Source organism: Muscardinus avellanarius (assembly GCF_963383645.1).
Source record: "Muscardinus avellanarius genome assembly, chromosome: 13".
NCBI classification, from domain to species: Eukaryota; Metazoa; Chordata; class Mammalia; order Rodentia; family Gliridae; genus Muscardinus; species Muscardinus avellanarius.
The window spans coordinates 18,822,490-18,847,650 of NC_137799.1; the positions used below are offsets into that span (position 1 = coordinate 18,822,490).

The window sequence follows — 25,161 nt, forward strand, 5'->3', positions numbered from 1 at the left end:
TCTCTTCTCTCTCTCTCTCTCTCTCTCTCTCTCTCTCTCTCTCTCTCTCTCTCTCTCTCTCACACACACACACACACACACACACACTCACTCACTCACTCTCAAGGCTTCCAAAACCACCTGACACTTCTTGCTCTGACAGTGGGGAGATAGAAAGGAGTGACAAGAAGACAGACAACTGTCACAGAATATCCATATGCAGGATGCTGTTCTAGGTGCCTTGAAGCATGTCCTCTCCCTTATTTCTCACGACAGTCATATGAGATGGCTTTTACGATTCTCTCTTTTCCATATGAGGCAAGTGAGGCCCAGAGAGGTGGCCTTGAATGGTTAAAGGTCACCTCAGTAAGATACAGACAGGAACACATTTATCTTAAGCACTCACTCGTACTAGGATCGAATGCTCTGCTGCCTGTATTTCTTTTTCAGAAGATGTTTGCAGCTTAAAATGAGAGGAAGCAATGTATCATCTTAGTTAGTGGGTTATAATACTGGTAGTTACACACAGAGCATTGTAGGAACTCAGGAGGATGTCTGTCTTGGTACTTGTCACATAATACCCGCAGTATGAATGCAAACTCTCCATCTTTTTACTCTTGCCAAAGTGCATGTCCCTTTTCTCAGCCCACATAGCACAGAGCACTGGATTTGGAGTCAGGAAGCCAGAGCTTGAACTTGTGTTTTTCACTTACTAGATAGAAGATTGTGCAGAAGCCAAGTTTTCTTTTGCAGACTCAGAGCTCTCAGCTGAAAACTGAGTAGTCTACCTTTTAGATGTGGATTTTTATGAGGACTAAACAAGACAAAAATAAGACTGGTTTGATACTTAAGTGTCAGTAGATGTCCTTTTCTTTTCCTATTATTCAGGCACCCTCTCTGTGAATCAATTTGCAATGTTTTGGGACAGGGAAGAGGGGGAGAAGGAGAAAAATTCATCATTGGGGTGGATTCTACTTAACTTATTTTTGGTACTAGGAATTAAACCCAGGGGCATTCTACCTGTATGCAACACCTGAGCCCTATTTAATTTTTCATATTGAAACAGGGCCTCACTAAGTTGCCAAGGAACTTACTAAGTTGCTGAGGCTGGCTGTAAGCCTACGATCCTCCTGTCTCAGCCTCTCAATTACTGGGATTGCAAGTGTGCAACACTACTCCTGGTTTGGGATAGTTTTGAAAAGTAGAAAAAAAATACAGAGAAAACCCGAGAAAATAGTGACGTTAAATGACAAAGAGAAACCAAGTGAAAAATGAAAAAAAAATGCAGCAAGGAGATGGTTTGGGAGAAGATAACTAGGAGTAATGAGAATCAATTCCATCAACCCTCCATCTCTTTTCAAATCTAATCTGAAATGATATGCTTTTCTCCCTTGCCAATATCTCTTAATTCTTCTCTTCCCCCTCCCTTACTGAACTGGGTATAACTGTATTATTTATCTCCACTGAGTGGCTTAGGAAAACAGTTTTGTATAAAAGATGCAGTTCCCAGAGGAGGCAGAAATGGGCAAATTGGAGGTAAAGGCAAAGATGAGCGCTGACAGCAGGGGGTGGGGTGCAGAGCCTGAGGTTCCCCTGGGACACTCTTCCCCAACTACTGCTCCAGGGTCTTGGCTGTGTCCCAGCCCTTGCTGCCTCTTCACCTTCTATTCCCCAGGGCGATCTCCCAAACCCAGCACAACATTCACATCATTCTGCGGAAATTTAATCAGGATCTACTGGAATTTTGAAATATCCAGACTCAACTCTGCCTGCCTGCCTACCTTACCGAGACCCCTGTTCTCAGCATCTGCTGATCGCACGGGTGATCTGTATGATCGAGGATGCACGCACACCCCAAAGTGTTCTGTGCATCCTCTTTTACAACCACTGTCACATGATTTTTACTTCTCTTGATTTTCCTTTTTCTACTTTACTAGGTTGTGATTATCTTGAGGACCAGAAACTTAGGGAACATGGCAAGTGTTTCGATTCTTCAACAAACATTTACTGAGCACCTACTGCATGCTAAGTGCCCTGGGAGGACATAGTCTTCTACTGTGAATGAATGATTTGTGAATTAATGAACAAAATGGGATGAGGTGAAACACTGCCATAGCCTAGAACAGAATGTCTATGAGGGTGGAAGCAAATGTATCTTTTCCTCCTGTCCATCTTCAGGACCCAGCACTGTGCCTGACAGATTTTTGATAATCCATCAATAATTTATGAGGCACATTGTTGGATGATGAGGATAATGATTGCATGTGCTTTCAGGATGAACCATAGCACCTTTGCAGATTTGCAAGCACGTTGCTCTGTGTGGCCTTATTTTCTCTCGTTTCTACATTAGATGTGATTTAAGTAGGACAGACGGTGACCCCCATTTCTGCAAAAAAAAAAAAAATCCATAGAGGCTCTGTGATTTGTCCTCAAGGAATTCAGTCAGTTGGTATAGAGGGAACACTCAAATCTGAGCTTCTGGTTCAGTGTTCTTTTTACTAATCCAGGCAGGCTCTTTGATTAGGTCAGGACAACTGGGATACAGCCAGCATCTGTCTACCCATCAGCCCATCCACCCTGCCATTATATGTATTGCATGAAGAGACCATCATTCACCTCTGAACCAGCACTTGGTCTGATGGCCTGAGGGACCCCCCAAGTGAGACCTAGAACTTACCATTCTTCTTGGAGAGAGTTCATGGGGAAGGATGATAGCCATTTGCTTATTTTTTTCCTCCCTAGACTTAATAAATATACCTGTCTCTACTCTTCCTTTGTAGTGGCAAGCCTCTGTAGCCTCTACTGCCTTCATCCCACTGTACCCTCTTTGTGCATTTGCACCTCTTCTGTTGCTTTGTTTTTCTGCCCCTTTCCATCTAAGAACCTTCTGTCTCCTGGATATATGATGAAATAATACCCATTCTTTAACACTCCTTGATGAAGACATTCTAATAGCCAGTCACAAGTCATTTATTCACTCTAAGCTTCTTACTTTGATTTATTGTTATTTATAGCAAGCCTTTTCTCAGCTGTTTGGACTGAGCTCCTGAGGACAGAGTTCTTCAATGCCAGATTTCCGAAAAGATGGGTTGACTAACTGAATTTTTTAGAATGAGTATATATTTGCATCTGCTACAGATTTCACTGATATTCGATGTATAAAATATAGAGAAAAATGAACCAGCACATGATTAAAATCACCTCTGATCCTCTCCTTTAAAAAGAGCACCATTCTTGATGTTTCAGTATATTTCTTTCCAGCTGTATATCCACATACTTGTATCTAAGCGACATCATAAGATTGCCTATTTTCTATATGAACTTCCTCTCTCTCACTCCATGACAATGTCAGCTCTTTGAAAGTTAAAATTATCCTTCTCCTCATTTGCATTCTCCAAGGTGCCTAAACTTGAGACAGATGCTAGATAAATTTCTATAGAGTTGCTATATGGGAATCAAGCCATCAAATGTCCTGAGTTGCCATCTCTTCTCTCTGTCCTCTCTGCACACTCATCTGAATTCAGATGTGGAGACAGCTTAGTCTTCACAAAACTTAGTCTTAGCAAAATATGCATCGAGCCCTAACTTTGTGCAAACACTGTGTTAGGCACCAGGCTGCACAAATGACTCTGACATACTCTGACATATTCCTGCACTACAGTTCGACGAGAGAGGTCAGATGTATATATATATGTGTATATGTATATGTATATGTATATGTATATGTACAAGTACGCGTGTTAAACAGGATACTGGAACTATGTATATGAAAATTAACTGTGTAGTACTTATTAAGTGTCAAGAACATGTTAAGAGGTCATTTTATTTTGGTACTATAGATTGAGTCTAGGGATATTCTGCTGTCAACCTCTACCTCCAGCCCCCTGCCTTTTAATTTTTTTTTTTGTGGGTCTGGGGGTGGAACCCAGGGGCATTCGATCTCCGAGATACACCCCCTGCCCTATTTTTTATTCTTTATTTTGAAACTGGGTCGCACTGAGTTGCAGAGGGCCTCACTAAGTAGCTGAGGCTGTCCGCGAACCACGATCCTCTGGTCTCAGCCTCCTAAATGCTGGGATCAGATGTGTGCACCACCACGCCAGGCCCCCTGGCTTTTAAAAATTTTGAAACAGAATCTGAGTTTCTCAAGACCTCGCTAACTTGCTGAGGATGGCCTTGAAGGTGTGATCCTCCTTTCTCATCTTCTGAAAGACTGAAATTATAGGTGTGCACCACCCTTCCCTTCTCCAAAAACTTATTTGTATTAATCTAATTTGAGTATAATAAAGTCAGATTGTGTTATTGTCCTCATTTGGAAGGTGGGGAAATTGAGGCACATACATGTTAAGGGCATGTCTGTAGACACACAGATTGAACACAGAGGATCCAAATTCAAATAGACTGCAAAGCATATGCTCGTATAAAGCATGCAGTGCTTTCTCCTTACGGAAACATAGAAGAGTCCTTAGTTCATACCGAGATCATGGAAGATATCCAGAGCAGGGCACTGGGTTGAGTAGGGAGAGCTTTTAGAGACACAGAAAAAAGCACCTTCTAAAGACACTGTATTAGAAAATAGCACAGCAGGGATTGTCCCTGATTTATGATGATTTGGATTAGAATTTTTCAACTTTGTGATAGTGGGAAAGTGGCCATAGAAAATGCACTTTGGGTACCCATGCAACCATTCCTTTTTTTCTCTTTTAATAAGTATTCAATACATCATATGTATTTGGCTTTCTGTTATAAAATAGGCTTTGGGTTAGATGATTTTGCCCAACTACAGGATGATGTACATATTCTGAGCATTATTTAGGTAGGCCGCACTGAGCTGTTATGCTTGTCAGGGTAGGTGTGTTGAGCACATTTTCAGTTTACAGTATTTTCAACTTAGGTTGTTCTTATGACTTACGATGGGTTTATAAATTGAGAAACGTCTGTAGATATGGAAAATTACATAAATATCTAATGAGAATTAATATATAAGTTCACAAAAGGGCGGAAAACAAGATAGAAGTGGAGATAAATGCTTATGCCCACTCATAGGAACCTGGTGCTCCATGCTCATGACATTTTATTTTATCCCAAGAGGCATTTGGAACCACAGAAGTAATTTGAGCAAAGAGATTGCATGGTTCAATTCACAAGTTAACAATTTTATCCCGGTGGTCATCAGATGGATGGTTGGGAAAAAAAGGAAGTTTGTTTGGCCTTTGAGACTCAGTGTATGCCCATATCTACCCTGCTGTATGATCCTGATGGTTGACCTGTATGAATTGCTTCACTTAAGCACCCTTGGGTGTTCAGGTGAGGGCAATCCATGGGAGACATCTACAGGAATTTGCAGTGGGAGGACACAAGGTTTGGCTGTTGAAAGCTTCCGCCCTGAGCCAGTCATGAGCAGTGGCTGGCTATTCCACTAAGGGCTACGCTGCCTTCTGGTAGCTGCATGTTGACCCTTTCCTACAGCCCTACTAAGCTTAGAGTCTAATAATCACCCTCAATCTCCACCAACATGTGGTAATTCCTTGCTGCTGATAACCATGAGGATTTCACTGCTTATGTTTTATTTGCTTCAGTTCTAACCAAGCCTTCTTAAATGACCCCTTCATTAATCAATGACCTTTGTCTTTATTTTCTGATGAGACCTTGCCTGCCTTAGACCCTTTTGCAATATAACTCATGAGGAAGAGGACAAAGTTTGCATTATTTAGCCACTGTAGAGATTTTAAAAATGTTGTGTCTTTGAGATTACTTACAGGCTCTTTCAACAGGATGTGCTGCATGACAGTTACCCAAGAATTCTGGAGTTCCAGTGGCAAGGGTGGTTACCATCAGCCACACTATCTTCCCCAGCTCTGCCTATTAAGTGTTTGTACACAACCTCCAAGAATGATGTCTGCTTCTCTTTCAGCAAGGAAAAGACCATTTATAAGCTCCTCAGATGCTCCCTCTGAGTTGTTGCATGTAATCTGCTAGAGGGTCAGCTGATGCTACTGACTGGAAAAGCTGGTTAGTTAGCCACTTGGGAGATGTTACCAAGATGGCTGGTGATCAGAAGAGCTGCTGATTTTCATAATGACCTTTAGGAATTAAATAAAAATACAGTGAATGCCATAGATTAGGGAGAACAAGCCAATTAAGAGCCCAACATACCTTTGGGATTTTTTTATTTCTTCTCCAGGAGGCTGAAAGGCATCCGAGGCCAGCGAGGCAGAATGGCAGTCTACCCAGAATTACTGATGAAGGCTGAGCCTCTCGCTTGGCTTCTGTGGGATGGTGGAGGGGATTTGAGCCTGTTGAATATTTCACGAATTGCAGCCCACTGGGAGGGGGGGAGAACAGAGAAAGGTGAAAAGCCAATTTCTGTGTTTCTTTATGATTCCAATATAAAGCCAAACCACACGGGTTGGGAGGGAGGTGGGAACTGGAGTCAGCCTACCGCCAGAAGGCATAGAGCACCAATTCTCCAACTTTAATATCTGCTGTTTCATTTTATATTCATCATGTCAGCATAATCTGCCTTTATGGGAATCGTCTTGGTTCCCGACCAAATGCGTTTAGTCCCCCTTTTGCTTTAAGTTTGATTGTAATATGACTTGAAGACTTCAATGAAATGTTTATGTGGAAGGACTGGGGGAAGAGAAAAGGGAAAATGCAATTGGAAAATCAATCATCAGGGAATTTCAAGAGCTGGCCGTGGTTATGCTCCTATTTCTTTGACCTGTTTTTAATGGACACAGGACTGGCTCTCTGATCAAGTGGACTCTGCTGGTCCCCTACTGCATGCTGAATAAAATATATACTCTAACACAAGCATTCAAAGCCATTACCTCTCTGTCTAAGCTCTGTTTCCAACCAGAATTTCAGTAGCACTGCTTTGTGCATATATGGCTTCTCATCTCCAAGACACCAGCCAATCTTTGCTTCCCCTCCCTTGCTGAACATGAATGTGTCCAGTTTCCATGGGGCTAATGTCATTCTCTTTTGGGACTAGTTCTTCACCTGAAAGGTAGGAGGGTCCTTTTCCATTCTTGAATTTCCAGGAGACCTTTACTTATTCTTTTCTTCAGTGTTATCATGAAACTTAACATTCTTTGAATTTCACATTTTACATTTTTACTTCATCCATCACTTTACTATGGATAAGGAGATTACATACATATATATATATATATATATATATATATATATATATGTGTGTGTGTGTGTGTGTGTGTGTGTGTGTGTGTGTGTGTATGGACAGAGAGAGAGACAGACAGTCAGACAGATATATACATACAACAATTTTGCAATTATTTATGATCCAAGCACTTTGCAAAGAGTTTGAGAAATGTCAGGAAAGAAGACATGCTTCTGTAGAGACTTAGATAGTAAATACACATTCACATACATTCACATGAAAATTTATTTTTTAAATTTTTTATTGGTGCATTGTAGTAGTCATACATCTTAACGTAGTACAAGTACAAGATGGTAGAGTCATACATGCACACATCACTCATTTAGCCCTTCCTCAATTCCTACCCAATTCGCTCCTCCTCCCTCCTTCTCATGTTTGGCTTAGTGATTATCTTTGATATGTTTGTGAATGTACATCATGCACGTTAGGGAATTTTCCTTTTTCCCCTCCTGTCTCTATCAGTTAGGTCACCTTATTTTCTCCTCTACTGTTCTCCTTTGTCTAGAGTTCCTCTTATGACCCTTTTCCTCCCTAGCTTCTGCATATTATGGAGAGCATCAGATCTTTTACTTTTTGTAACTGACTGATTTCACTTAGTATAATGTTCTCCAATTCCATCCATGTTCCTGTAAATGATCTGATTGTGTTCTTTTTATGGCTGAGTAAAATTCCATTGTGTTCATATTCCATTGTTTTGTAATCCATTCATCTGTTGATGGACATCTTGGCTGGTTCCATAGTTTGGCCATTGTGAATTGTGCAACTATGAACATAGATACACATTATTTAGTTTGGTAATATGGTTTCTATTCCTTTAGGTAGATACCCCAAAGTGGATCATATGGTTGGCTCATTCTCATTCTTCTAAGAATACTCCATACTGTTTTCCAAAGTGATTGCACTAATTTGCAATCCCACCAACAATGTATAATAGTTCACATCTTCACCAGCATTTGTTGTTGTTTTTTTTTTTTAATAATTTCTAGTCTAGTTGGAGTTAGGTAAAATATCAGGGTAGTTTTGATTTGTAGCTCTCTGCTAATGATGTTGAACATTTTTTCATACATTTTTTATTTGAAAATCTTCTTTTGTAGAATATCTATTTATTTCACTTTTCAATACATTTATTTTTTAATATGCTTTTTTTTTGCAGGGATGGAACCTATGGACAGTCTACATCCAAGCTATACCCTTAGCCCTATTTTTTATTCTTTATTTTGAAATAGGATCTCACTGAGTTGCAAAGGGCTTCACTAAGTAGCTGAAGCTGCCTGTGAACCATGATTCTTGTGTCTCAGCCTCTCAAATGCTGGGATTACGAGCATGTGCCACTACACTGCCTTTTTAATATGATTTTATTAGTAAATTATAGTCTCATATCATAATATAAATCACTATCAACATATAATAAATTTCTAATAGTTATAGGTACTATATAAAGTTTTTATAAAGGGGCTACAAGAGAGATTGCATGTTCTTGGAGAGGGATACTTTTTTGGTGTATCTATTTATATATTGTTGTGGTACTCTGAATGAACCCAGGGAAATTCTACCTCTAAGCTATACCCCAAGCGTTTTAATTTTTTGTTCTGCTTTGTTGTAAAACAGGGTTTTCTTAGGTTGCTTAGAGAATTGCTGTTGCTGAGGCTGCCCTTGAAACTTCAATCTTCCTGTCTCAGTCTCTCAAGTACTGTGATTACAGGAGTGTACCACTGCACTTGGTGGAGAGGGGTACTTCACCACAGTGGTCAGGACCAGTTCTTTGAGCAGGTGTCATTTGGACTGAGAGACAAATACTGAGAAGCAGCCTGTAAGGTCAGGACCAGAGTTCCAGGAAGACTGAACAGAAGGTTCTCTGCACTCAGACGAGAGGTTGCTGTTCTGTTGGAAGAGCAGTTGTAAGGTGTGTGAGGTGTGAGGCTGGAGCGTGTGATGAATAGGCTGTGGCAGGAGATGGGTCAGATATTACACTGTCTTGAAAAGTGTGCATTGGCACTGGCAATGACACGGGGCTAGGAACAGCAGGCCTGGTAGAATTTCTGCTGCTAAAGGACCGTGAGTTCCCCGCAGGCAAGAGTATGTTTCATTTAACTCCATCCTCTGAGCTGCTAAGTGGCCTGGAATTGAGTAGGTCTTGACAAAACATGTTGGGTGCATACATAAATGCAGGAAAAAGTGAATGAATGAGTGAATGAATGATAAAGGTCCTTTGCATCTGCTACAACCGCTTCCTCACTGTGCTTCCAGGATCCTCCTCCCTCTCCCCTCCCCAACCCAACAACAGTTTCTTTTCTTTGTAATAGAGTACGTCCAGAGTGATTCTCTGTGATTCAATATTTACTGTGTTTCACACACTGTTATTATCATTTAACGTTTACTGTCTGCTGACTGTGCACTCATCGCTGTAGCAAACAAAGAACTCAATCTCGTTTTGGTTCGTGGGCTAATTTAGTCAAGGAAGAGGAGACATTGTAAGTGCAACTGGCATAGTAGAGATTGCATTGACTGGAAATCCTCTGGGTCCAGCTGAGTACATATGCACCAGTGACCTTAAAGGTGTCACAGACCCTCTGTTTTCTAATCTGAACAAGGGAATGGAAAGCACTTTTGTGGTAGGAGTTGGGCCACAGGCAGGAGAGAGTGCCAGAGGGAGCTCAGACTTTTACCAACATCTACTATGCCTCTGCCTACACCACACTATGTCAGCCAGATGAGGCCTGCTTTGGGGCATTCTCTTGGTGTCATTCCAGGGACTCTCACACTCAATATCTGCCCAGCCAGCAGCTCATGGACTCTCTTTGAGCTACTGAATTAGATTCTGCTATCTCTAGTGGCACATGTCAGCCTTGGGTTCCCTGGCCTCTTGCTCTGGGCTTTGATGCACTTTCAGAAAAGAATGAGTGAGGTGCTGAGCAAGGCCATTTACCATCACGTCTTCGCCTTGCTGTGGCCCAGCTGGCTGGCTGCCATAGGAGCTGCTGCCAATGCCTTAGGTGCTGAGGCTGGCAGGTGAGTGGGTATGGGGAGGGGAAAGAGAAGATCGTATTCCCAGCCCAAGAAAAAGAGAAGGTGCTGGAAAAAGACTCAGCCAATATTCTGCACCTGGGTAGCACAGGGAACTTGCAGAGTCCTTGGGGTCCTACGGCTCTAATTGCTGATGAGCTTTTGTAATTGCCCCCTGCCCCTTTTAACCCTGCACACAACATGAGGAGCCCAGAGAAGAGTGCACTTGGAATAATAACTTGCACAGTTCTAAACACTTTGTATTTTACTTGGAATGAAATGAGTGCTATGAGATGATTTACACTGTGACAGGATTCCTCTGGCTTCTGATTGAGGAAGGGTGGGTAGAAGGAGAGAGCCAACTTAAGAACCCCTTGTAGGAAGCCAGAGAAGAAGATAGTGTCTTGGTCCAGGTAGCTGAAATAGAGGCTTTGAGAAGGGTTGAATTTTGGACAGCCCTTGGAGGATTTCCTGGTGGACTAGGTGAAGAGTGAGTGAGTGAGTGAGTGAGAGAGAGAGAGAGAGAGAGAGAGAGAGAGAGAGAGAGAGCGCGAGCAAGTAATCAAGGATAATCAGTTTTTTATTTGTTTGTTTTGTTTTAGGACATCTGAAGGGTGAATTAGTTCTTGTCTCTTTTAATGATGATGATGGTAAATGAATATCAAACTTTAAAAATCCATAGCTCCCTTTTTTCTTAGCATCTCTTAATTGCTAGACATTCTTCCCCTTATAGGTCTTTTAATGCAGAGCTCAAGGAGTTAGTCCATTGGGAATGAACCATACAAAGATAATCCAGTAGAGTTTGGTGAGTAGGTGTCATCTCCTCTCCTCCCTTTAAGGTGACTCTTTTTCATTCAGAGTCACCACATGTGATGGAGTGAGGCAAGGGGAGAGCTGATTGGCTAAAGAGAAGAGCCCCTCAGTGCTCATTAGGAGTGTGTGTGTGTGTGTGTGTGTGTGTGTGTGTGTTCACACATGTGCATGTGCACAAGGTCAAAGACTTTGGGATATATGGTGTCTATGGCAGGATGTAGGATATATGGTGTCAGGTTTGCTTCTGTATCTCAGTAAGGGGGCTCCGAGTTCCAGCCCTCAAATACTACTCAAACACTACTGAAGCAAGTTGTCTACTGATGGATGTGATTAATCCTACTTGTCTCCAAGAGTAATTCTCACTTTAGTGCGGGGATGGTAATTCTCTAGGAACCTCATCCCCTTCTGCTTTATTCATAAGAGTAAAAGGTGCTAAGATTTTATGATCTCAGTGCAATGACTCTTTGGTATGTGCCATTCCCTTTCTTACCTACTAAGAGACTACACTGGTATTACATAAAACTATTCAATATAATTCAAATAATACTTTTTTTTATTTGTGGTACTGTGGTTCCTGGAAACCCTTCTACCTCCGGGCTACACTCCCAGTCCTATTTTATACTCCTTTTTTTAAAATTTGGAAACAGGGTCTCTTAAGCCAGCATGGCTGGCTTCGAACCTGCACAATCCTCCTGTCTCTACCTCCCAAGCGCAGGGATTACAAGCATGCGCCACCACTCCCAGCTTCAAATAATACTTTTAAAATAAAATTTATAAAAGGAGAAATAGCATACAGATAAGAGGATCTTTAAGTCAGGAGTATCAATTAAATACTTTACTAGGATGTTCTCTGCATGCATGATAGTACTTGGGATGCTGAGGCAGACGGATCGCAGTTTTAAGGCCAGCCTTAACAATGAGAGTGAGACCCTATTTAATAATTTAAAAAGGGGCTGCGAGGTGTATCTCAGAGATAGAATGTCCCTGAGTTTAATCCCCAGTTAACTACTATCCAAAAATGAAAGTTCTAACTTCCCTCCAGTTATATGAGAACACGGGGGAACAGCAGTGGCTTTTTGAATATTTGAAAGATATGGAAGCCTTTATGCCAACACTCCCTTGCTTGAGAACACAGTATGTTCTTAGCATCTCTGGAGAGTAGAGCTGCTCCCATCAAAGCTGCAGAAATGGGCTTAGAACAAGTCAGTTTTCAAGCTCCATTCCCACACAGGATGACCTGAGGAACCTCAGCTGAGATGGATGGTCTCTTGGGACTTCCCAGGTCTGAGTTTTTGACAGGAGGCCTTCCAGATCAGTGTCTAAATAATTCACACCTGACCTTCTATTCCTCTCATGGATTTCCTTCATAGTCTTCTAATTGCATTGTCTCATAAGAACAGAACACTTTCTAAGCCCTTTTGCTTAGTTCCTTTCTCTTGTTAGAGGAGAAAAAATTACTTTTTCATGCATGATGTTGTAGAAAACAACAAAAACAGAAGTGCACCAGACAAACTGCACTTTTAGACAGTATTCAAATCCTGCTTCTTCTCTGTTCTAGGGCCAAATCTCGGCTACAGTAGTCCCATCAATAAATGGAAGTGACAAGCCCTGGCTTGTAGACTTGGTGGGAGGGTGAATCCCTGGACTCCCAACTGTGTGTGACTCCTTTTTCTCCTTGGCACCAAGCCGGGCATGTTGCTTACCCAGTGCCTCGGGTCTTGTCTTGCAGAGATGTCTGGTACCGCGGCGGACATCTCACTGGTGCACTGGAGACAGCAGTGGCTGGAGAATGGCACTTTGTATTTCCACGTCTCCATGAGCAGCTCTGGGCAGCTGGCCCGGGCCACTGCCCCTACGCTCCAGGAGCCCTCGGAGATCGTCGAGGAGCAGATGCACATCCTCCATGTGTCTGTGATGGTGAGTAAGCAGGACTGTGATGGGGTTGGAGCGGGAATGCATGATGGAGAGGTGGAGAGAGGCAAGGACTTGTCAGCAGATAGAGGGGAAGGGTTGGCCAAGGACAGGAGGTTAGAGTGATAAACGGAAGGTCAGATGGATTCTGTGCTGTCACCTGGACGGATGCTTCCCCATCCATCATTTGTCAGCAGTGACAAACTAATTGTGCTTCAGAGAAGAAAATAAAGGGTCTCCAACTCCTTGGCCTTTTGGCTGACATCTCTGGGAATAGCTGTTTAACATTGGTCACATGCTTGGCCTGCCTCGCCAAGGGCTGAGGTTCACTGCTCCAAAATGCAGTTGGCCTTTCCAAGAATGACTGAACAAACAAAATTGAAACAAAACGGGAATGGGCTGCCCTTTCTCAATTGCCTTGCTGTGAGGTGCTTAAAACTTCCCAGTGTCACTGTGGCACCTGTAGGTGGGCTGGATGTAGCTAATGCAGTCATTTATAGAGGCCCCGTGCATTATTCACTCCCCTCGGTATAGCTGCAAATGCGGTGGCAGAGGGGAGAGACACTTATCCAAGGTGATATAGTTGGTCAGAGATGGAGTTGTTCTTGGACATTCAAACCCACACATGTATGGCTAAAAAGTCTGAATTATGTCCTGCATACCCCATTTCTCCTCAATTCAAGAATTCCCTTAGTGTTTACCATTTGTCAAGCACTGTGCTGGGCACACTTATAAAAATCAGCTCATTGCATTCTTGCCTAAAGTGCATGAAGTCTGGCATGTTCCCTCCACAGTAAAGATGAGGTTATGAGTGCAGAGAGATGAGGTGGACTTTCAGCTCTCTTAATACCATGACAGAGGATTCTCTGAGTCTGCTGTCTCCTCCAAGAAGGTTTCTAAGGGGGGAAATCACTTAACTGGGAGTCTGAAAGGTATGTAGTCTCAGCTGGGCCTGGTGATGAATGCCTGTAATCCAAGTAATAGGGTGGCCGAGACAGGAGTATCACAGGTTTAAGGGCAGCCTCAGAAACTTAGTGAGACCCTTTTTCAAAATAAAATATAAATTAGGGTTTAAGGTGTGGCTCAGAGGTAGAATGCCCTGGGTTCAATTCCTAGTACTACAAGAAAAAAAAATGGTATGTAGTCTCCTATTAATGATTTCTTTAAAGAGCTTTAATCAATGGTTTTTCATGTTAAATTGAAAACAAACAAATGCATTCAATTTGCAGAAAGTACAAGGTCTAGTGGGCTCGGGATGAGACCCAATGAAAGCAACACCTGCTATTCCCCTAATGTTATGTTTCTCTAACTACACTCCTCTCCAATTGTTTTCTCTGTTTCTCCTTTAGCATGGCACTACCAGAAGCCTGGATAGGCTGTGGTATTCCCAAGCCACACATGAGGCAGTCACAGCTCAGAGAGATGAAGTGATTACCCTAAGTGCCACCTCCCACCCCTTCCTTTCTTCCTTCTCTCCAGAGTCAGTATTTATTGAGACTGTATAAAGGAACAGACCTTTGGTTTTAGACTCTTTTCTTTATTCATCTTCAATCAACCCTGTGCATTAAGTATGCAGACTAGGGCTGAGTAACATCTTGGAAATTTTCTCTTTTGGGAAAAACATACATATACCCCAGCCAGATAGCAACGTTAATTTTGGACCTAACGCATGCTCATCACGTGGAGGAACAAATCAAGGCCTTTGTGTTATTCGCGAAATGAGTGTGATAGACTTTTTCCATGTATATATTTAGCAAATGATGCAGCCACATGCCAAGACAAGTGGGTGCCTGTATGCTAACTTTGGGGTGCAAATTTGTAAGCATCATCAGAGGGTACTTGCTGAATTTCTTGGGAAGCATGGGGAACCATCTGATGTTAAGAAGGTTTAGGGGTGATTGTTCCTCTTTCTTTCATACTTAAGAGTGAAATTCAGTTTTGATTAATATTTATTAGGTATTTTCAATTGCAGCACAGCATTTACTTATATGCAATCTTCTTATAACCCAGTAACCTACATCATATTATCTCAATTATGAATGGGTCTTGAATGTATTTTTTTCTGCCTTCAGGCCCAATGCTAGTTCCACTATATTACACTGTCTCCCCAGAAGAGTGTCCCTCAGCTTTATTTTTGTCACCAAGTTCAGGTTGGACCCAGATGTCACTGAAATCCCCAGTAATTCAGAATATGGCTGGCAAAGTAGGGGACAGGGAAGTTGGCATACTCCAGACCCTCCCTTCTCCCTGGACCATCTTGTGGTCAAGTAGTGCTTTCTCCCATTCAGGGTCTCTAATCTGGATCTTTTGTGTCTCCATTGTACCTTTGGGGGACAGTCATATTCAAGATATTCTCCATCCAAAGTTCTATTGGTCTGTTGATGAAGGCCGGCTTATGAGAGGTGAGACCAGCCTCTGCAAATGCTATTCACCATCTAAAGGCTGGAGATATGGAGGCTGTTAAGTACAGACTATGGAGCTCTAGAGCCTGAATATGAGGTGTTTTACTGTCCCTTTTCTCTCTAGATGATCTTGGACAAAGTATTTTGCTCTCTGTATCTTGTTTCTGTCACCTGTAATTTGAGGGTTGTACTAACACTTATCATGCAGCTATATCAAGCCCTTGGAATTAGAGGAGCTTGGCATGTAAAATATGCTATACGGGTAAAGTAGTGCATACCTATAATCCCAGTGCTTGGGAGAAAGACAGGAGGGTCACAGATTCAAGGACAGCCTCAGGAACTTAGCAAGCTCTCAGCAACTTAGTGAGACTCTGTTTCAAAAATAAAAATAAAAAGGGCTTGGGGATGTGGTTCAGTGGTAGAATGCCCCTGGATTTTCAATCCCCAGTAAAATACACACACACACACACACACACACACACACACACACACACAGCATTTGCTTTTATATTGGAGTACTTTTTAGTTGAAAAGTTTGGGATGTTCTGATTAGTTATAATATTTTATTTCATAGATGGGTAAAGTGAATTTCACAACAGCCTAGGACATGTGTGGGGTCCCTCGGATAGTCAGTAGGGATTGAGGAACCACCAGTTCTCTCTGTAGCCCAAACACTGTCCTTGTTCTGGCCATAGACAAATTCAGCAAGAACAAAAGGAATATTTGCTTTTGCTACCCCCAATTAACTATTCACAGAGACATTCAAGATGGCTGGAATAGGGCTGAGGTGCAGCTCAGTGGTAAAATATATGTGAGAGGTCCTGGGTTCCATCTTCAGAACACACATAAACACACATACGCACCCAACAGACAATCAAACTAAGGCTTCTATGTGTCTTCCCATTTCACAGATAAGAAATCTGAGACTCAGTAAGTTATTGAACCACTTATGTCTACATGCCCCAAAACACAAACAGAATGCCACTTGGGACCATTGAAACTCATATCACATTGCTACTACATGAACCATTTTTTTTCCCCATTGGTCCAGATCTGAGGTGATAGGTGAGAAGACCAAAACTGTCCAGTCAAACTCAAGCCTGGGAGCCAAGATCCATGAGCTCCTCTCCTTTTCTCCATCAAACACTCTGTCCACCCATGCAGGGAAATAAGCTCCTGCTCAGTCACTGGAACCAGCTACAATCCGTGCCCACCTAGGTACAACCAGCATGCTCTTCAGGCCTATTGAGCACTGAGCCAAGCATTTCCTTTGTTACAGAAGTTTGTCTCATCTGACTATTAATATCCCTATGGGAGATGCTTTGAGAAAGTGCTCAGTGAACCTAAGCCAGGTAAAGAGGGTGGCCTTGTCTTTTCCTCAATTACCCTGCACCAGCTTAAGCTACTCAGAGCTGTTTCATGCCATCCTCAGCCCTGCAGGCAGCATAATGCAGAGAAGAAAGCAGAAGTTTAAGTTTTAGCCAAGCTGGCTCTGAATTCAGACTAACTTCCTGCTTCCAGTTAGTTTTACCTTGGGTGAGTGGTGTCTTGATAACTCTACACCTCAGATTCTTCAACTATATATATTTTTGTGGCACCAGGAATAGAACTTAGGGTTATTGTACCTCCGAGCTACACCCCTAGCACTATATTTTAGTCTCTTTTTTTGAAACAGGGTTTCACTGAGTTGCAAAGGACTCACTAAGTAGCTGAGGCTGTCTGCAAACCTCTTGAATGCTGGGATTACAAGCATGCAGCACCACACCGGCAATTTCCTCAACTATGAAACATAACTTTCTGGTTTGTTGATACCCCTGGATTTAATATTCCAGATGTAGCTCACAAATTAAAGTTTTTTTTCCTGCCCAGGTGTGGTGATGCATTGCTGTAATGTCAGTACATGGGAGGCTATGACAGGAGGATCACAAGTTCAAGACTGGACTCAGAAAAATCGTGAGATTTTTCAGTAACCAGCTGAGAACCTGATTCTAAAAAATAAAATTCAAAAAGGGTTGAGGCTATAGCTCATAGGCAGTATTCCCCTGGGTTAAATTCCCTGGTTTATGGGGCAAGTGGCCAGGCTTGGTCTGTTGGAACCCCTAAGTCAGGATCTTTGGCCTGAGATTCTAGTAACCTAGTGTACACACATGCTGCAAGAGTGGCTATTAATATTACCATAGCAAACATATCTAAAGAACTTCAATCTAGGAGTAAGAAGGCATTGTGTTTAGTCTTACATTTGCTGTTATATTGCTATCTGATATAGAGAAACAGTCCTAAAACCTGACATGTACTTTGAGTATTTACTATATATGCTAGGCAGCATTCCAAATTTTGTTTTACATGCATTATCACATTTAATCTTGACAGCACATCTAATGGTAGATATCTTTCTTAGATGAAGAACCTGGAAAGCTAATAAAATAGCTATCTTTGTGACCTTGATCACAAAAAGGTTAAATGGTAAAACCAGTGTTTCTGTCTATAAAGGCTAAACTCTGTTCCGAAGTGATGTAGTACACAATGATTTATCTTCTCTGTTACTAAACTAACTTAGATTTCATGATTAATTCTTACAAAGACTCTCCCTTATGTGGAAACCATAGGAATACAAAGGGAGTTTATGGCTTGAAAGTCAGCTCCCAAGTATGAACGGTGTCTCTGTCTCTGGCCAAATCATCTTCATCTTTATAAAACTGGGGTAATAATATTCCCCACTTCTTAGAGTCTTTTCGTATTGAATGAGGTCATACTCATGAGTGCCCTTGACAATGAATCTGTGTAATGTACCCTGTGTAATGATGGCTGTCACTGTGCTCTTACTGCAGACCAGGCACAATTAGGTACAATATGTGCAGTATTCTGTTCGGTCAATCTGAAACCTCTATAAGATAGATACATATGGTTACTGCCCCTTCATTTAAAGATTAGGAACCTGGTAAAGATGAGGTTTTGTAATCTGTTCATTTTTCATCTCCATTAAGTACTGAAGCTGGGATTCTGTCTCCTGTGTTCAAATTGTGTCTGTTTTCTTGGGCATGATTTTGTAGGGCCCTGTGCTTGGTGTTCAATAAGTGTTCAGAAAGCAGTAGCAGTTATTAAAATGTTAGCTGTAGTGAGGGTTTGTTATTTATGTTGGTATTCCACTTGGGATAGAACTTGGATACTGGTCAGGGAGGGAGAGAGGGCTGTTCATGCCACCAGTTTATAGATAGAAGAAAAGAAAACCAGAGGAATCCCAGGGATTTACTATAGGTGCTATAATGGTTTGGATTTAGATTGTTCTACTAGCCTTCGTGGAAACAAGATAGCAGTATTGGAAGTGGGGTTTGTTGGTTAAGGGAGGATACTTGGGGATTAAATAAGGTCACTCCTCTCCCTGATCGCTCGCTCTCTCTCTCTCTCTCTCTCTCTCTCCCTCCCTCCCTCCCTCCCTCCCTCCCTCTTTCTCTCTCTCTCTCTCTCTCTCTCTCTCTCTCTCTCTCCCTCCCTCCCTCCCTCCCTCCCTCCCTCCCTCCCTCCCTCCCTGGCTTCTAGCCTCCATGATGTGACAGCAGAGCCTTGCTTGCTCCCTATTTTTACTTCCTGCTGCCATACCATAATCTCCACAGACCTGACTTAACATGGACTGAACCCTGAAATCCTCTAAAACTATGAGTAAATTCATCTACCTTATGCTAAGTTGTGTGGCCAGTTATTTTGGAATACAGCAGTGAACACATTGACTGAGACAGGTGCAGAGAGTCAGAGGAACCTCTTGGCTTAAATCCTGTATGTGACCTTTGCATTCTTCACCAGCATATAGTAACAGGGCTTCCTCACTCATTCCAGCTAGTTTTGTGATGTGCATATGCAAACTTGAGTAGTAGAGAAAGGGGTACTTTAAGTTTTCTTATTTAGAAAGTGATAGGAGCTTTCGTCCTTCAGATAGCGTAGATGTTAAATGCAAAAAAAAAAAAAAATCTTAACAAATATGATCAGAACTTTTTGTTTCTTCTTTGCATTTAGGTATTGTTTATATTTTTGCTTTTTTACTGTTGTTGTCATTATTACATTGGCATTCTGAAATACGTTTTATTTTTCATTGATCAAAGTTTCTTTCAACAGAAATAGTTATTGCGTGTGGCTCAGATGGTTCATCATATAACTGTATCCCCCCTTTCTTCCCCTTTAAACAGTGGTATCATTTCATTTTGATATGGTGTGTCTTGTCTTAAAAAAGTCCATAGAAGTTATTACAGAAACTGTTGAAGATCAATATCTTTCATCATGGCCCTTTTTTATATAATCTTTGGTCTTTTTTATGACAAAATGTTTTTTTTTAGAAGTGGGATGAAAGGAAATGTTTGGTTTGAAGTAGAAAAAAGGAATGTTGAGGGTACTTTTCTTTCAGAAGGAATATCCTGTAGAAAATGCTGCAGATTTGTACTGGTGGGCACCAATGAGGAGAACCAAAATAAGAGTCCAAATGTCTACTCAGTTGCAGAATGGATCTTTCAATGTGTGAACTTCCCAGAGGTAAACTGGCTTGAATCTGGGGGTGATGAGTTTTTCTTCCCTGAGTATATGTAAGCAAAACCTGGGATCTGGGTTCATTGGGACTTTTAGAGGAATAATAATTAAAATAGATGACTTTTGTAGTTCTTCCAAATTTAGATGATATGTAATGCTATGATAAAATAACATAAAAACTTTAAGAATTACAAGATGCTATATAAATCTAAGAAATAATAATAATAATAATAACTATTCTTCTTATTATTATGTATAGTAGTAGGGATTGAAACCAGGGGCATCTCACCACTGAAATACACCCTCAGATCTTTTTATTTTTTATTTTGAAACAGATTTCAATAAGTTAACATGCTCTGATCTCTAGCCTGAAATTCTCCTGTCTTAGTTTCCCATGTACTGGGATTAGAGGTAGAGGCGTGTACCAGCATATCTAGCCAATAAATTATTACCAGTCTCCATCAGTAGCTTTTTTTTGAAGTATTGGGATAATATTTATGGAAAATTCTTATGAAATATGGATTTAGATCACTGTCCCCATCCAGAGCATTCTTTTAATTTATACTATATCATTTTTCCATTGCTCATTGATTCAATCACTCAAACCTTTAAAAAGCTTAGAGCTTAGGCCAAGTGAACTATGAAATCTGCCTGCTAAAAGTGGCCCTGCATTATAAGTTATAGGAGTAAAAGTCTGGGTTTCTTAATAAGTGCTTCTAAAGGTTCTGAGAAGACTAGAAATATTGTTTACTTCTGGGGTCAGCATGTTAAAAGAAATAATGTTTGACTAGGAAAATGATGAGAAAAGCTTCACAAAAGTAAGGACTATTAAGATAATAATGCCAAGCAGCATTGCTAAGTGTTTGGTTAGTGACACATATTTAACTCATTCAGTTCTCATAGTAATCCTGATTCAGGAGATATCTTGATCACTCCTGTTCTACTGCTGAGAAGACATAGGCACAGAGAATGTCACTGATATGGAAGAACTGTGTCCTTCTTGGTCCCTGAAGTTCATATTCTGACTCCATGGTTGACATATCATTGGTGTGACTGGAGCATGTGTTTTCTCTATTTTCATTTTCTCATCTAGAATGAGTGGAGGAAGCAATATATATATATATATATATATATATATATATATATATATATACACACACACACACACACATACATATATATACACACACATATATACCTTATATATACTTTATATATTATATATAATTATACACATATAGAAATACACACATACATATATATGCATATATATACATACACACACACACACATATATATATATATATATATATATATATCAGGAAATTTGTATATGGATATATATCACATATGTTTGATTTGCTAAAGCCTAGTACATTGTCCTGACTTCATACATAGGATGACTTTGTCCTCTGCCAGTTGAAAGTATACAGCTTCCTAAAGATGCTATAACAAAGTGGTCTAAACAACAGAAATGATTGCTTCACAGTCCTGGAAGTCAGAATTTTGAGGCAGAGGTTTGAGAAGGACCCAGCTCCTGATGAAGGCAAGAGACCAGGACCTGTCCTGCACATCTCTCTCAGCTTCTGGGAGTCCCTTGGTTGGTGACAGTTTGACTTCAGTCTTCGCATGGCATTCTGCCTGTGTGGTTGTCTCAGTGCCTCGATTTTCCCCATTTAGAAGGACACCAGTCATATTGGATTGGGACTTACTGTAATGAGCTCATTATAATTTTTATTATCTCTGTTAAAAAAAAAACAACTATCTCCAAATAAGATCACATTCTGAGGTCCTGGGAATTAGGAATTCAACTTTTTTCTTTTCTTTTTTTTTTTTTTTGGTGAGGATGTAGACTCAATTGAACCCATACAACTTGGCCATTATTTTTTTCATAAGTCATACTAAATGATGATGACTAGAGCAACCATAGAAGAGAAGACAAGCTATTATAAACTGAATTCACAAAAATTTTCATAATTAAGATGGACTAGTGGGGGGAATATCCAATGAAGAAGAGTTATTTAAAATAAAAATGTGGCAGAAAGCCAGTGTGGAAAGACCATAATGCTACATGGAAAGACCATGTCAAGCTTGAACATAAGCTTAGAATCTGCCACATGCCAGCTGTAGAGAGAAATTTCTTCTTTAGTTATTTGCAAAATGGAACTAAAATTAAAAGCATAACATCAAAATTGATAATACACGCACTTAAACTTACACTCAGAGCCCCACCCTGCCACCAGTGTACTCCATGACCACATAAGTAAGTCATATTCCCCTCTCAGTCTTAGTGTCCCTATCTGTACATGAAGGTCAAGTTTCATCCTTTTCCAAGAAATGATAAAACCTGGTAGTGTATTTATAACAAGTATTTTTTCACACAGGTGAGCAAAATCCACACATCCATTCACTTCTTCTCTCATGAAGAGGATTTTTTATAAAGATCACAAATGTAATTTTTCTAATTAAAAAAAATTAAATCAAGCCAGGCATGGTGAATCATCTCTGTAATGCCAGCACTTGGGAAGCTGAGGCAGAAGATTGCAGGTTCAAGGCTGGCCTCAGAAGTCTAGCAAGATCCTCAACAACATATGAAGACTCTGTTTCAAAATGAAAAATAAAAAAGGCTGAGGGTGTAGCTCAGTGGTAGAATACCCTGAGTGTTTAATTTCTAGAATCCCCCAAATATATGTATGTATGTATATGTGTGTGTGTGTGTGTATATATATATATATATATATATATATATGAACCTTGTAGCTTTACCCTGTATTGTTTCAACAAAGATTTAGTAGAAGTCCACTAGGGTTCTAGTTTTGCTAGAGAAAGTAGGAGATAAGCCATGGCTTCTGCCTATAGGTAATGTGGCCCATCTTTCTCAGTGTTTAGAAACATACCACATGGAAAGAAAACAAGCTTTGAATTTGGTGCCAAAGTCTGGGTTCAAGCTTTTCTCTACCACATGCCAGCTGTAGAGATAGGAGTTTTTTCTTTGGTCATGTCCAAAATGAAACAAAAATCATAACTTCAAATGAGATAGTGTGTATAAAATTATTTGGCATGATTTTCCTCAGAGCAGCAGAACTATAAAATATAGTTGAAATGTTGGAGCTGAAAGCACATTAGACCTCACAGAATACAATTCTTCTGGAATAGCCAGTGTTTGCTTGGTTATTCTAGAGACACCATGAATCTCAATGGCTAGCTGAACAATCCTCTATTTCGCAGGCATGTTCATGTTGGCAGCTGTAGTGGCTGTGTTTCACTCTGTTATTCTAGAACTTTGGAGAAAGGGGAGCCCCAGTTGGAGACATTTGATTTTTATGCCAGAAGAATGAGCAAGATAGTAGGCAGATAACTAGGAAAATATATGAATGTAGCTGGTGGATAGATGTAGGTTCTTAAATATATGATGTGGCCAAGCCAGGAGCCAATGCAGGGCATGCAGCCCTTTACGAAGGGTGTACACATAGAACAGTTGGGAACAGCAATGGGATCAAACTCCATCTTCATTTTACAGTTGAGAAAAATAAGGAGAATGCAAGCTCTCCATTTCTGCTCGATCAAGTCCAAATGGAGAACGTTGACAAATAGCAAGAAGCAACTTGGAAACTGGGCCTGAAGGCAGTTTCTCCAAACTTTCTGGCCAAAACAGAATGCAGGATGAGTGTGTGTATAGACAAAAACTTCTGCATTATATAGACAGAGGAAGGCAGAAAGAATCACACCTACAGGGAAAAGAGACACCAGTCAGTATTTATTGATAAACACATCTATCTTAGATACATAGAAACTACTGGAGGCAGAAAGGAGCAACGGGAGAAAAGGGAACCTAGAACAGTGAGAGGGATGTAGGAAAATAAAGGAAAATAGCAGGAGCAGACAGAGGATGGAGCAGAGATAGGAGAACAATGAGAGAGTAAAACACAGTGGGGAAGAGGATAAACCACACAGTTAGAAACAAGCAGGAAAGATAACAGAGAGGAGAGCAGTTGTGACAGAGCAAAAGGCCAGGGCCAGGGGATGGTGACCAGTGAAGGACAGGTGCCAAGACAGAGGCTGCAGAGGAAGTTGGGGGTGACAGGGATAGAGGAGGCCTGAGGCTGGGCACCCCACTCAGCAGATCTGAGAAGAGGAAATGAAGGGAAGGTAGACTGCTAAAACACAGAGGCCTGGAGGAGGGAAGGGAAGAAGAGATCCATGCTGTGGGGCAACATGGGGAGGGCACAGTGGGTGGGAGAGCCAGGAAGTGTTCCCTTGGTGACCACTTCCAGCCTCCTGGGCTTCAGCCTCCTCTTCCACATTTTATTTTCTTTCAAGAACCTAGAGCCTTCATATGGTGTTCTAACAACCACAAAAAAAAGAATGGGGTGGTTCATGTAGAGACAACCCACAGTAAAAAAATAAATAAATAAAATAAAAGCGGGGGGTGGGCTTGGTGTAGGCTACCTTGAATCTCCTATCTCCCCTTTGAATTAAATCTCTTTTCTCCATTTTTTTTCTTTACCCAAAGTTAGCTGGGTTTGGTAAAAACAGATGGGTTTGGAGACAGAGATATGGATTCAATTCTTTTTTTTTATATTGTTGTTGTTCTAGGGATTAAAATCCAGAGGTATTTTACCTCCAAACTATACCCGGCCCTTTGTTTATTAATTTTTTGTTTGTTTTAAAAGAGGGTCTTGCTGGGTTGTTGAACATCTCACTACATTGCTAAGGCTGGTCTTGAACTTGTGATTCTCTTTCTCCGCCGACCAAGTACTGGGATTACAGGCGTGTACCACCATGGCTGATTTGGATTCAATTTTTGACTTTTCTCCTTATTGCTATTAGTCCCTAGGCATAGTGCCCAATCGCTCTGTTTCTTACTTTCTCCTCAATTATAAATGAGTTTATGAAGACCACATTCATGAGGCTGAGGGGAGACATAAATAATAAAAGGTTCATAAAGTATCTTATTTTTCTCATAAAATATCTTAGCACAGTACTTAGTAAAGGTCCTTTCCTTTTACTTTCATTTTTTCCTAATTTGTTGTCATGCTTGGTCTTCATAAATGTCCTTTGAGCTATGTTAGTCCAGAGTTATTAAGAATATCAACTCCGACTCTAAAATACAGTTAGAAACAACCAACTAACTAAATAAATGGGTAGAAGAGATAGTTCTTCTTTACAGTAGAATTTCCAATTAATAAATGTAGAAGGAAAGAGGAAAACATAAAATCACCATTAGACAATCACCACTGTAATAATTACTACTGACAAGACCCACCGATGTGTACTCAAATTAATGAGAGAAACCTTGAGAGGAAATGGGGTGTTTTTAGTCTCAAAGTATCAATGCTCTCTGTAATTATGAAATAC

General features: G+C 40.8%; 1 protein-coding gene across 5 annotated transcripts in view; it reads left to right on the plus strand.

Moving 5' to 3' along the window:
- ASTN2 (astrotactin 2) overlaps positions 1–25,161 on the plus strand; it is a gene marked incomplete at both ends in the record, with an annotated part of 976,717 nt that overhangs the window by 122,709 nt on the left and 828,847 nt on the right. For all 5 annotated transcript variants that reach the window (XM_080708339.1, XM_080708335.1, XM_080708337.1 and 2 more), the window contains one exon: positions 12,708–12,895. In XM_080708339.1, coding sequence (XP_080564465.1) covers positions 12,708–12,895 — 188 coding nt within the window. The remainder of the gene's footprint in view (positions 1–12,707; positions 12,896–25,161) is intronic.